This window comes from Narcine bancroftii, chromosome 5, assembly GCF_036971445.1.
Source record: "Narcine bancroftii isolate sNarBan1 chromosome 5, sNarBan1.hap1, whole genome shotgun sequence".
NCBI lineage: Eukaryota > Metazoa > Chordata > Chondrichthyes > Torpediniformes > Narcinidae > Narcine > Narcine bancroftii.
Genome location: NC_091473.1, coordinates 51,945,471 through 51,959,583, shown reverse-complemented (window position 1 = coordinate 51,959,583; position 14,113 = coordinate 51,945,471). Strand labels below are relative to the sequence as shown.

Sequence of the window (14,113 nt, the reverse complement as noted above, 5' to 3'; positions counted from 1 at the left end):
GTTGGATAATCATGTTGAGGAACTTTGGGGGACATCCGATGCGCTCTAGTATTTGCCAAAGCCCTTTCCTGCTCACGGTGTTGAAGGCTTTGGTGAGGTCAACAAAGGTGATGTAGAGTCCTTTGTTTTGTTCTCTACACTTTTCTTGGAGCTGTCTGAGGGCAAAGACCATGTCAGTGGTTCCTCTGTTAGCGCGAAAGCCGCACTGTGATTCTGGGAGAATATTCTCAGCGACACTAGGTATTATTCTATTTAGTAGAATCCTAGCGAAGATTTTGCCTGCAATGGAGAGCAACGTGATTCCCCTGTAGTTTGAGCAGTCTGATTTCTCGCCTTTGTTTTTGTACAGGGTGATGATGGTGGCATCACGAAGATCCTGAGGCAGTTTACCTTGGTCCCAACAAAGCTTGAAAAACTCATGCAGTTTGGCATGCAGAGTTTTGCCGCCAGCCTTCCAGACTTCTGGGGGGATTCCATCCATACCTGCTGCTTTGCCACTTTTCAGTTGTTCGATTGCCTTATATGTCTCATCCAGGGTGGGAACCTCATCCAGCTCTAGCCTTAGGGGCTGTTGAGGGAGCTGGAGCAGGGCGAAATCTTGGACTGAGCGGTTGGTACTGAAAAGAGATTGGAATTAGGTGTTACAATATCAGAACAATCCTGGTCTGAATGGTGTGTGGATAGTGTAACTTCAACTACTAAAGCAAGATATGGGTTGGTTTAATATTTTTTTTACATCAGTTGTATCTCACTCCACAGAAGTTGCACAAATCTATGCCGGAAATACCAGAATTGTGTTTTAGATGTGAAATAGAAGAAGGAACATTCTTTCATTCAACTTGGTCATGTGTGAAGGTTAGACCTTTTTGGCAAGAAATTTCTAAAGTATTAATTAAGAATTACAAGGGTGACCTTCCCAGGTGATCCAGAACTTTATTAGTTAGGCAATTTTATAGACATTAGTAATGATCTTACAGAGTTTCAAATTTGGTTTGTTAAAATTGCACTAGCAGTGGTCAAAGAATGTATTGCAATCACGTGGCAGTTGGACTCTCCAATTACCTTGGTGAGGTGGATAGCAGAGATAGATAGTTGTATTCCAATGGAAAAAATAACATACAATTTAAGGAACAAGTATGATATATAAATATGATTACTTTATTTGAACTACGTAGGTGCTCAACTTTAATAATGCTGCTAAATTCAAAAGTGCTTTCCCTGAATCCTGATGTTAATTTAAACTATGAGCTCTGATGGTGTATGAAAAGGTATTTAATAAAGGGGGAGGGGGAAAACAGAATGGGGTAGAGTTAGGGTATCTGTGTGTGTTTTCTTTTGCTTCATACAAATTTTTTTATATACATACATTTTTGTTGGAATGTTATCATTGTTAATTTTTTATGAAAAGTAAAAAAATACTTTTTTTAAAAAAGAAATTGAAGGCATTGTGAACATGAGCAACATTTTCAAAGCTTGCAGAGGACCTGGACCAACTGGAAAAATGGGCTGAAAAATGGCAGAGGGAATTTAATGCAGACAAGTGTGAGGTGTTGTATTTTAAAAGGACAAACCAAGGTAGGACATACACAGTTAATGGTAGGGCACTAAGGAGTGCGGAGAACAAAGGGATCTGGGAATACAGATACATAATTCCCTTAAAGTGGTGTCATAGGTAGACATGGTTGTGAATAAAGCTTTTGGCATCTTGGCCTTCATAAATCAAAGTATTGAGTACAGGATTTGGGATGTTATGGTGAGGAAGTATAAAACATTGGTGAGGCCAAATTTGGAGAATTGTGTGGAGTTCTTGTTGCCAAACTACAGGAAGGATATCAGGATTGAAAGAGTGCAGAGAAGATTTATTAGGATGTTGCTGGGTCTTCAGGAATTGAGTTACAAGGAAAGATTAAACAGGTTAGGACTATTCCTTGGAGCAGAGAAGAATGAGGGGATATTTGATGTTTATAAAATAATGAGAGATATAGACAGAATAAATGCAAGTAGACTCTTTCCACTTAGATTAGGAGAGATAAATACAAGAGGACATGGCTTCAGGGTGAAAGGGGAAAGGTTTAGTGTGGAACAAGGTGCCACCTGATGTGGTTAATGTGGACTCACTCTGTACTGACAATAACCACACCAGCAGTGTGAATATAAGACAGCTTTAATAAACTAATATACACACTAAGAGGTCTTGTCTCTCCGCAAGATGAACCTGGAAGGCTAGACTGTAGCTCTGGACTGCTTTATATACAAGGTCACTGGGCTGACCCCTGGTGGCCTAATGGTGTAATTACATATCACCACACTTAAGTTTTAAGAATAAATTGGATAGAATCATGGATAGGAGAGGTCTGGTGGGTTATGGAATGGGTGCAGGTCATTGGCACTAGCCGAATTATGTTTCACCACAGACTAGAAGGGCCAAATGGCCTGTTTCTGTGCTGTAGTGCTCTGTATCTTATGGTTCTCTTTATCTACTTCTACTTCTCCAGCATCTGCAGATTTTCCTGTTTGACACTGAGACTCTCAGGCAGGATAGGCTGGGAATTTTCTCCCTGGAACATCAAAGGTTGAGGGGGGGACTTAGTAGTTTCTAAGATCATGAGAGGCATGAATAAGTGAAGCATGAATAAGTGAATGGTCACTGTCCTTTCCCTAGGGTCAGAGAATCTCAAACTAGGTTTAAGATGAGAGGAAAAGATATTTAAATTGGCACTGAGGAATACTTTTTTCACACAGGGGGTGGTGGGTGTGTGGAACAAGCTGCCAGCAGAAGTGATGCAGGTGGGGGAAATTACAGGATTTAAAAGACATTTTGACTGGACAGGTCCATGGAGGAGAAAGGTTTAGAGGGATGTGGGCCAAATACAAGCAATGGGACAAGCTCAGGTAGGCAACTTGGTCAGCCATGGATGAGTTCGGTGAAGGGATTGTTCTTGAGCTGAGAACTCTGACTCTGAATCTTTTACTCTCTCCATAGATGCTGCCAGACTTGCTGAGTGTTTCCAGCATTTTTTGCTTTAATTGCAGGTGTATGGCCATGGACGTACACACACACACACACACACACACACACACACACACACACAAATGGCTGTGAGGCTAAAGACAGTCTCATGAGGACACCACACAAGCATGACAAGATGGTCAGTGGATTAACTTAGAGGCAAAAGATGTCAGTAGGCCAACATGGTGATACGACCACCAGCCTACTGCAGGGGGCGATCTTAGTACCTGCAGGAAGACCACCTAAGGGGTTGATTCCACCTGGCCCCCTCTCAATCAACCGATCTGAGTATAAACCTGAGCCAGCCCCTCCTGAGCCAGTCACACGGGGGCCACCAAGGCTTGAACTGGTGTTCAGACTTTTACTAGAATAAAGTCTGTTGTACAGTTTTTTGAGTTTTGTGCCAAGGCTTGAACTGGTGTTCAGACTTTTACTAGAATAAAGTCTGTTGTACAGTTTTTTGAGTTTTGTGCTTGCTTGCTGCTACCTCAGTGCGCCACAATTTATTCCAGTAAAAATTTTAAAGAGAGGCCATGGAGAAGTTTCTGACGATTGGGAACCTGGAAATCGGCACCCAACAGCCAGATTCCCATGCACGCTTCAAGATCTGGAAGCACGCGATTAAGGCGATCATTCTAACACAGGCTGAGGTGCTAAACACCAATCAGAAACAGCTCATGGTGCTCCACACCAAGTTGGGCCCATGATATTTCCAGGCCATCAAGGTCTGCATGGACTACAAACCTACGTTGGCCATCCTGGAGAACATGTACAAGCCTCTGACAAATGTGGTCTATGCCCGGTACTTGCTCAGCATCAAGTCCCAGCAGCCAGGTGAGACAGCAAATTACTATCTGGGGACCCTGCAGGAGCTAGCCCACCTGTGCCTGGCCAAGACTGGGGTGGCCAAAGGAGAAGTTGACCAACTGATCTGGGACACTTGCATGCAAGGGCTGTGCTTGAGCAGCACCCGACAGAAGCTGCTGGAGGAAAACATTGCTTCACTTACCAGGACAATGGAGGTTGTCCACTCCCTGGAGGCTGCAGCTCATTATGCAGAGGTCTTCAATGCCTGACTCCCCCAACCCCTGGCCTGGCAGATGCAAATGACCGCCATCTGCTGGCGCAGCTCGTCCCTGTAAGTACCACTGGTCCTGGTGTGGGTCAGACAGGTGATCCTGCAAAGGCTGCCCAGAGAGGAACTCGCATTTCTCCCGATGCAGGAAGGAAAGCCACTTTGCTAAGATGTGCCTTTCCAGGTCTGTCAGGAGCGCTGTGGCCCTCCGCAACCAGCTGGGAGTCCTCCCAAGCACTGCCACATGCAAGGACGGGGCAACGCCATTACTCGGCCCACCATTTCCGCCCTTACTGCTGACGTCACTACAGTGTGCTCACCCCAGGCACCGCCATCTTCCTCTGGATGACTTACGCCCAACTGAAGACGTCACTTCCATTCACTCGGATGACGTCACCTGCAGCTTCACTGCCATTGGGTCGCCCAACTGCACCAACGCCACGTACGTCCACTGGGCACCACCATCTTGGGCCAGCTAGGCCCTGACTGTGGCAATGCATGCACATCGACGGGATGGTGTGGTCAACATGGGTGCATATCCAATTACCCACCAGACATACCCCACACCCTGGAAGGAAGCCACTGGCCGCTACTCACCTCATCCATCGGGTAGCAGCGACCCAGACCGCCAAGATGGCTCTAGAGTCCACCACCTTAAAAAGTGACATTCCCCATAGTCAATGAGAAGGTAACAAAATGGCTGTTCAATAGCGGTAGTACTGAGAGCTTCATGCATCTGAATGTGGCCCAGACACTAAAGCTCAAAATCTATCCCACAACATTTCCTTTGCCTTCGCTGCCCAGGACTGCTCCATCATGACCCTTGGGTGCTGCTCAGTGGATATGACAGTTGGGGGGGAACATCCCAAGGGTTCAGGCTCTTGGTCATGCCCCAGCTCTGTGCTCCTAGATAAGCATGTTTTCAAAGCTAACAACTACAAAAGAACTGATATGAAATTGATCATTTATTTAGTCCTTTGTCTGACGCTGGAATGCTGTCTCCATGCTGTGCAGCCATTGTAAAGTTTTGGCAGGTTTTTCTCAAGCACGCTGGAATCTGAAAGGTAAATGAAGAGTATGAGTGATGCCCCTCCCAATTATGGCCCATTATCGGACACCTATGCCCCTCAATGTGCAGCGTTGCAATGTCAAATTTAATAGGCTGATGGATCGGTGTGGTTGGGGAAATGTTGGGTGTGATTCGCGAAGGGTTGTTAGTCACAAAAACAACAGTGTTAGAGGAACAGATATAAAATCACACAGAAATGTTGGAGGAACTCAGTTTGTCTCACAGTGTCCATAGGAGGTACTGATGTTTCAGGCATGAGCCCTTCCTCAAGGTAGAGGGACAGATGGATCAATCCAGTGTTTAAAGGAAGTTGTGTGAGTTCACAGTTACCTGGGATACACCAACAGCACCTCCCATTTCCACCACCTTTCCCACCAAACACCTGTTCACAATAAACATAAACAATGTGGAAGAAGGGACAGAGTGCAGAGAACAGAGGATGTGGAGAGTCTGCAGAGAGATATAGATAGGTTAAATGGGCAAGAGTCTGGCAGATGGAGTATAACGTTGGTAAATGTAAGGTTATTCACTTTGGAAGGAAAAAATAGAAAATCAGTATTACCGTATTTAAATAGTGAAAGATTGCAGCATGCTGCTGTACAGCGAGACTTGGGAGTGCTTGTGCAAGAATCACCAAAGGTTAGATTGCACGTAATCAAGAAAGGAAATGGGATGTTGGTCTTCATTGGTTTAGAGATTGAATTTAAGAGCAGGGAGTTTCTGCTGCAACTGTACAAGATATTGGTGAGGCTGGACCCAAGTACTGTGTCCAGTTCTGGTCTCCTTACTGGAGAAGGGATAGACTGGTTTCAGGTTGATTCCAGAGATGAGTGGGTTAGCCCATGAGGAGAGATTGAGTCACGTTAGACTGTAATCACTGGAATTCAGTAGAATGGAAAGGGATCTATAGAAATCTATAATGTTATGAAAAATGTAGATAATATAGAGACAGGAAAGTTGTTAGACTAGTGAACTCAGGGCCAATCTCAAGATTTGGGGAGGCAGTGGGGGGTTAGATTGAGGAAAAAGATATGGTGGAACTGCTTCTCCAAGAGAGTAGTCTATGGATTTCTCTACCTAAGGAAGCAGTAGAGGCTTTCTATGGATCTTCTGTGCGTATCCACACTTTTCCTTTCAGATAGCATGGAAGAGTTTAGCTCTGGCTAATCTTAGTGCCAACTTGTCTCCTGTCCTGAAGGCTGCATCACGAGCTCTGAGAAGTGCAGGGACTTCTGCATCCAACCGTGGTTTCTGCTTAGCCCAGGTTGCATAACATTTGATCTTGATGACATCTTCAGTGTACTTGTCGATGTAGCCAGTCACTGAGCTCATGTTCTCCTCGATGTTTACATGACCATGGTAGGTAATCATCTCCATGAAGCAGCTCCAAGGGCAGTCGTATGTGAATCAGGGACGTTGCTGTACACCTAATCCAGGGTGATCTCTCCTCTGGTGGTGAAGTTGACATGCTGTTGAAACTGTTTTTAGGTTGGCGTGATTGAAGCCGCCAGCTACCATCAGGGTGGGACATCTGGGCTTCACGTATGGCACTGCAAAGCTCCATCATTGCTTCATCCTCATTTGTCAAAGGTAGAACATAAACTGTAGCAATCACCATGGCTGTAAATTCCCTGGGCAGGTAGGAGTGTGTGCATTTCACCAGCAGGTACTCTATCTCTTTTGAGCAGAAGGTTGTAAGCACACAGACATTTGTGCACCAGTTCTCACTGATGTAAATGCATGAGTCTTGCCAGAAGCAATAGCATCTCTGTCTGCCTTGAAGGAGATAAGGCCATCTAGCTAGATTGCTGAGTCTGGAATGGTGTCCTGGGCCATGTTTCTGTAATCACTGGAGCACAGCAGCCCTGCAGTCCTCTCTGGTTCAGGTACGGACCAGGGAATTCATTTTCTTCTCCAGTGATCTTACATTTGTGAGTAAGATTGTTGGGAGCACGGGTCTGAAGGGGTTAACTCTCAGTCTCGCCCTGATGCCAGCCTACTTGCTGCGCTTCTGATGCCCTCCCATGCGTCTCCAATACATAAACATGCTGGAGTTACCCTTTCCTTCTTATGGATGGTGCGTGACCTGCTGAGGTGCTCCATAACTTTTGTGAATTGGCCTGAGATCCTTTGTATTCTCAACATCAGCCCAGGGAGGGATCGAGATGGAGGAGCAGAGTTGTTTGTAATTTCATACCAGACCCCTTTCACTTACCGTGGTTATCAATACTGTAGATCTTCCTGTCAATAAGTCTGGGCCTGTGCTTTACCAGTGGGAGCTTGAAGTTTGGAAACCGTTCCTTCAGCAGCTTCATCTCCAGGGGAGTAGGAGGGGGCATCTCCGATGGAGCATATGTCTCTCGTACCAGGACAAATGCCCTGACAGAGAAACCATCTGTAAATGGCCAACACTGGGGGATAGGGTTCTCTAATGTCCCCATCAGTCCCCCTCTCCCAGCTCTGCTACAATCCATACACCACCATGAACTCCAGTTCCCATCCTCAACATCCCCCTGCTCCCACTCCTTCTCCCCTCCTACACCACCCCTCAGCCTCCATCCTTCCACCTCTTCCTCCTCTCCTTTCCTCTCCTCCCTTTGCCTCCTGACCCTCTACCCTTCTGCCTCTGCCCCTGAACATTCTCCTCCATTCCCCTCCTTCTTCATATATCTATCTCCATCCTCCTCCTCCTTCACCTCCCACATGCCCACCTCCTGCCCTCCTTCCCACACCACCTCTCCTTTCCACCCTCCCACCTGCTGCCCCTCCCTCTCCTCATCTCTCCCTGTTCATCTCCTCCCTCTCAATCCATGCACATTTACATTGATCCCCTTCCCCATCCAATATCCTCTCCCACTCACCCTTCTCATCTCTCCCTCAATGCCCACACCCATTTCCCAGAAATCCCCTCTCATTCTCTCCCTTCTCCATTAATCCTGGCCCCGTCCACTCCCTCTCTCCTTGACTATCTCCCTCTCTTCTCCCCCCGCCCAGCTGACAGAATAAGGGTGACACTGACTGGTATCGAGGATCCAAAGGCAGAGTAGGAGGGCTGGGTTTCCTTGCAGCAGGAGGTGCTGGAAATAGCGGTGGGATTAACAGGGAAGAAGAGATGGGTATCTTTCCTGTCAGACGGCTCTGCAGAGGCGGGGGTTGGCTTTGCACAACTTGAACCTTGGATCCAATCACTGCAAACACAGGCCACACATTAACTCCACAATCATTTCAACTTTCACATGAATATTTAGCAAAATATTAATTCAAACTTTGCATAAAAATGGAATATAGAACATTGCAGCACAGTACAGGTCCTTCAGCCCTCGATCTTGTGCTGACCTATATATTCCCAACAAAAAAACTAAACTGTTCCTACCTCGTAACCCTTTATTTTTCTTCCATCCATCGGCTTGTTTAAGATTCTCTTAAATGGCCCTATTGTTTCATCCCCCACCACCATCCCTGGCAAGGCATTTCAGGCATCCACAACTCTGCATAAAAAAACTTACCCTTGATGTCTCCCTTAAACTTTCCTCCCTTCACTTTGTAGAAATATCCTCTGGTGTTTGCTATTTCTGCCCTGAGAAACAGATGTTGCCTCATAATCTTGTAGACCTTCTATTAAGTTTCCTCATCCTTCTACACTCCAAAGAGAAAAGTCCCAGCTCTGCTAACCTTGCCTCAAAAGACTTATTTTCCAATCCAGGCCACATCCTGGTAAATCTCCTCTGCACTCTCTCCATAGCTTTCACATCCTTCCTATAATGAGGTGACCAAAATGGAATAAAATACTCCAAGTGTGGTCTCACCTCGATAAACATAAATAGCCTTTTCCCTGCAGCATCATAGGCTGAAGGGAGACCTTAAAGAAGTTTTTTAAATCAAGAGAGACATAGAAAGAGTGGGCAGTCACAAACTTTTTCCCAGGTTAAAAATGTCACACACGAGAGGACATGGGTTTAAGAAGAGGGGAGGACATTTAAGGGAGGTGTGTGAGGAAAATATTTTAAACCAAGAGTGATTGCTGCTAGGGGTGGTGGGTGTAGAGCTCGTCAAAAGAATCAAAGACTTGTTGATCCAAACCAAGGCTTTTATTAGCAAAAGACAGGAGCTCTTCACAGGTGGCCGACCAGTCCGGAATGATCCGACCTGGCTAGGGACACAGCCCTTTAAGCTCTCAGCCAATCGCTGTAAGCACAGTCTAGATACTGTAACTATATACACTATGTACATTGGTGATAGATCTGTATTATCACAGTGGGGGAAGCAGACATAGTAGTGATGTTTAAGAGGCTTCTGGACAGACACTTGAATATGCAGGGGGTGGAGGGATAGCTTAATTTGGCCCTGATGGTCAGCACATACATGTGGGCCAAAAGGCCTGTTCCTGCGCTGGACTGGTCTGTGTTAACCAGAGTTTTCCCTTTGTCACTGCCTGGTTAGTCCAGTAACAACAGCGACCAGCATTGCCAGACATTCATACATCTAACGGTTTACAAGAACCCATCCTCATAACTAGCAGTTAACTAACTGGTTGTGTTAGTTAGCTACCCCTTAGTGGCAATGCTTCTGAAAGGGGCGCTAATAGGCCTGTGTGAGGAAAATAAGTGGGAGAACGGGCAAGAGTACAAGGAGAGGGGATGAGGCTGGTGGGGTTGGTCTGCTAAGAGGAGGGAATGGGAGGGGGAGGGAAAGGAGGGACAACTGGAGGGAAGTAAGAAAGGAGAGGTGGAGGAAAAGGAGGGTGGGAGGGAAGAGCAGATAAGTAGAGGAAGGGAAGTATTGGCAAAAGTAGGGAGGGAGGGAAGGTGTGTGGTGGGCAGAGGGAGGGAGAGGATAGACAGAGGGAAGAGGGGTAGGCAGAGGGAAGAGGGATAGACAGAGGGTGAAGGTGAAATGAGGGAGTAAACAGGGGAGTGGGTGGGGAGAGGGGTAGACAGGGGAAGGTGGTAGGAGGGCGAGGGATAGACAGGAGGAAGGGGGTAGGCAGAGGGAGCTCACCTTGCTTCACTGCCTGTGGTTTGATGCAGTTCTCATGACCAGGAAGACTGCGCTGGCGTATGATGCGTTGCAACTGATGCACGATGCGACGGTCCTGAGACATCGATGCCCGCTCTTGCTGTATTTGCATCTGTGCCTCCCTCCTGCAGGAACACACTCAGCTTCAGGAACTGGGGTGTCCCACCTTAGACCACCCTGTCTGCAAGCACCATCATGCTGCCCCACAACCAAACCAAACCTACTCAGAGTTGTACAGCTCCAAACAGGCCCTTCGGCCCACCTCAACCATGCCACCCAGGTTGTCCACCAGAGATAGTCCCATATGGCTGCTTTTGCCCCAAATCGCTGTGGACCTTTCCAACCTGTCTACTAAACATTATAATTATTCGTGCCTCTACCCCTCCCTCTTGCAGCTCCTTCCACACACCCACCACCCCCTGTGTGATGATCAAGCCCATTGGGACCCTTTTAAATCTTTCCCCTTTCTCCTTTAACCTCTGCCCTCTATTAAATTCCTCTACCCTGGGGGGGTGGGGGGGGGGGGGGGGGGGAAGACTGTGACCAGTCACCTTATCTATGCCCTTTGATTTAGAAACCTCCATAAGGTCCTTCAGCCTCCCAGGAGAAAGGTCCCAGCCTATCCAGCTCTCATTGTAAACTTTCTAGTCCCAGTAATATCCTCATGAATCTTTTCTGCCCCCTTTCCAGTTTAATGCCACCCTGTGGGAGGGGCAGTACTGATGGGGGAGTCACACTGTGGGTGGGATGTTGCTGGGGGTGGGGAGTATTGATGAGGTGCTGTGATATGATTAATCCTCCCTTTGCCTTCTCTCCCACCTGCATTGAACCCACTCTTCAGTCTCGTTCCATATTAACGGGAAGTTTACATCACCTCTGCTGATTTGACCATAGCCAGTCCATCACTGAGATCTTCACCCTGTGGACAGAGAGAAACAGCCCGATTAATCCTCCGCTCACCCTGACATAGTCCGCGAGGTACCCTACGCTGCAGTCACACCTGCTGCTGTGATCCGTCGCACCCGATTCTTGTTCTAAAGAGGGACATGACCTCATGAGGAGCAACATCCAGAGAGGGGAGGGAGGGACAGAGTATGAGTGGAAAAGCAGAGGGACTGAAAGTGAGAGAGACAGGAGAGATGGGGAGGGAGAGAGAGGAAAGGATAGAGGGAGGAATAAGCCAAAAGGAGGAACAAAAGGAAAGGGGACATTAGAGAGATGGATAAAGGGAGAGGAAATAGAAAAGAAAGGAGGGAATACAAAGTGGGGGAGAGAGAGATGGATAGACAGAAAGGGTTACAGAGAAGGGGGAAATAGAGAGGGATAGAAAGGGGAAGAGGGAGAGAAAGAGGGAGGAAGGACTCAGAGTTAATGAGGACCCAATGCAGCCAGCACATAGTATCTTTGACTTTGACACATGCCCATCAAGGAGGTGGTATAGGAGCAGTGTGTGTGTGTGTGTGTGTGTGTGTGTGTGTGTGTGGCCTGCTCCATCCCACAGCCCTGCAGCCTATTCCTTCTCCAACTCCATTCTGTAGGATCTGAATGTGTTTACTCATTGACCTTCATAATTCGCAGTACTGGGTATTGGAGTTGGGATGTTATGGTGAATTGTTCAAGACATTGGTGAGGCCAATTTTGGAGTATTGTGCACAGTTCTGGTCACCTAACTGCAGGAAAGATACCAATAAGATGAAAAGACTGCAGAGAAGATTTACAAGAGTTATAGGGAAAGGGACCATTCCCTGGAGAATAAGGGGAGATTTAATAGAGATATACAAAATGATGATGGGTAAAGATAGAGTAAATTCAAGCAGAACATGGGTTAAGGGTGAAAGGGGAAATGTTTAAAGGGAACATTGGGGGAACTTCTTCACATGGAGGCTGGCGAGTTTGGAACGAGCTGCCAGCTGAAGTGGTGAATATGAGCTCAATTTCAACATTTAAGAGAAGATTAAATAGGTAAATGGAGGGGAGGGACATGAAAGGCTATGGATCAGATGGAGGTTAATGGGACTAGGCAGACTAATAGTTAGCACAGGCGACATGGGCCGAGGGACCTGTTTCTATGCCACGGTGTTCTATGGTTCTACATACTGCGAGGCCCAGTCTGTAGAACCATAGAACACTATGGAAATGTCTTCCTTCCTGGTTACCCAGTATCAGCTGCTGAAGGTTTCCACAAAAGAGGCACACAGGAGGCTGCAGACGCCAGCATGTGGAGAACGAACTCTGCTGGAGGAGCTCAGTGGGTGGAGTGGTAGTTGTAAAGAACTGACCATGGTGTGTTTCAGTAGGTGTCAGCTCAGGAGATACTGTGGTGATGAAGGTACAGGGGAACTTAGAGCATGAGGCTCTGATGCAGTTGGTTAGATGACAGCTGGAGTAGTATGTGCATTTCTGGTCACCACACAGGAGGAAGGAGATTTCTCCACCAGAGTAGGGAGTTACCTTGGATGGAGTTTCTTCAGTTATAAGGTTCATTCCTTGGAGCAGAGGAAGGGGCACCTGGTAGAGGCAGAGGGGTCTAAAAAAAAAGGGTATGGGTACTATAGGATGAGGTCAGAGGTGTTAGAGGGAGGAACTTTCTCACCTAGAGCGTGTTTGGAATCTGGAACACACTGCCTCCGGTGGTGGTGGAGGCAGGGACTACTGAATTGAATTATTCAGTGTCAGATACCAAATGTATTAAAAAGCTTCATTTTGCTGCTATCCAGGCAGGTGAACTCATGCAGCTGGTAGTGCGATAATACATCAAATAAATAAGGGTGTACATTTACACAGACAAAGTGCAGAGCATAGAGCAAACTAGAGTTAAGCAGTGCAGAGGCATCATCTTTTACCAATGAGGGGTCCATTTATGAGTATGATAACAGCAGGAAACTACTTGTCCTTGCAGCTGCAGGTTTGTTGAATTTAAAAAATTCATGTGCATTTGTGCATTTTCCACATCTGTCAGTTTGCTTAAGCCTCATTGAGAAATGTGGAAATTCCTGCATTTTTTTTCCCTGGAATTGTCCAACTTTATAAGATTTAAGGAGTCTCTGATAAACATCTAAATGACCAAGGCAAAGAAGGCAACGGACAAAGAGATGGTAAGAGGGATAAATGTACTTGATGGTTAACATCAAGGTGATGGGCTGAAGTCTCTATGCTCTGAGAAGTAATAGTAGAGATGGAGTTTGCCCCAGGGATCAGCAGACAATACCCTCTTCCAACTAGGTTCAATGAAACAGACCCTTTGACCATTGCCACGCTGCTATTTTGAGGATCTTGTGGTGCACAAGCTGAACACTCATTGGTTGTTGGTGCACTGAGGCATTCTGGGGATTACATACAGGATGGCCCCAATACAACAAGGACAGAAACAGGGACGCACCCTGCAACCAAACAGCAGCATGCATTGCTCTGCAGAGCCTGCACAGCTGATGATGCCCTGCCCCAGTTTGTTCACAGCATCCACATCTCTGAAGGCCCATAGCTGTAGACAGCTGGAGGGTACTGCCACCTGCTGCTGACTGCCCGTCACTGCAGCACAACCAGGTTCTGCCACCAGAGACAAATATGTGGTGAAAAATTATGCTTAATTATTTTTGTGTATCCATTGGTGCGACTAGTGTGTGTTTGTGTATGTCTATATGTGTGTGATTGTGTGTGTGCACGGGCATCTGTGTTTTTGTGTGTCTGTGTTTTTGTGTGTGAGTGGGTGTGTGTGCATGTGTGTGCGTGCGTGTGTGTGTGTGTGTGTGTGTGTGTGTGTGTGTGTGTGTGTGTGTGTGTGTGTGAGAGAGAGAGAGAGAGATAGAGAGAGAGAGAGGGGAGGCTAGACAGTGGGATGTGGGAAGAATATGCTTATATCTGGCAAAAAGTACATTGCAAATTTCAACCCTCAAGTGTGGGGTGAGGATGAGGTTGAAAAGAATTCAAGGAGAAATTAAATTTA

General features: G+C 46.7%; 1 protein-coding gene across 10 annotated transcripts in view; it reads right to left on the bottom strand.

The window, feature by feature from the left end:
• Positions 1 to 5,032: 5,032 nt before the first annotated feature.
• The window catches only part of LOC138763384 (uncharacterized), a 144,825-nt gene continuing 135,744 nt past the window's right edge, over positions 5,033 to 14,113 (bottom strand). For 7 of the 10 annotated variants that reach the window (XM_069937436.1, XM_069937438.1, XM_069937444.1 and 4 more), the window contains 5 exons: positions 11,045 to 11,089; positions 10,153 to 10,295; positions 8,174 to 8,342; positions 7,370 to 7,533; positions 5,033 to 5,142 (listed from right to left, as the gene is read on the bottom strand). In XM_069937436.1, coding sequence (XP_069793537.1) covers positions 5,051 to 5,142; positions 7,370 to 7,533; positions 8,174 to 8,342; positions 10,153 to 10,295; positions 11,045 to 11,089 — 613 coding nt within the window. In that variant the 3' untranslated portion in view covers positions 5,033 to 5,050. Of the gene's footprint in view, positions 5,143 to 7,369; positions 7,550 to 8,173; positions 8,343 to 10,152; positions 10,296 to 11,044; positions 11,090 to 14,113 lie in introns of those variants that run through there. The other 3 variants (XM_069937445.1, XM_069937446.1, XM_069937441.1) reach the window with 2 other exon arrangements.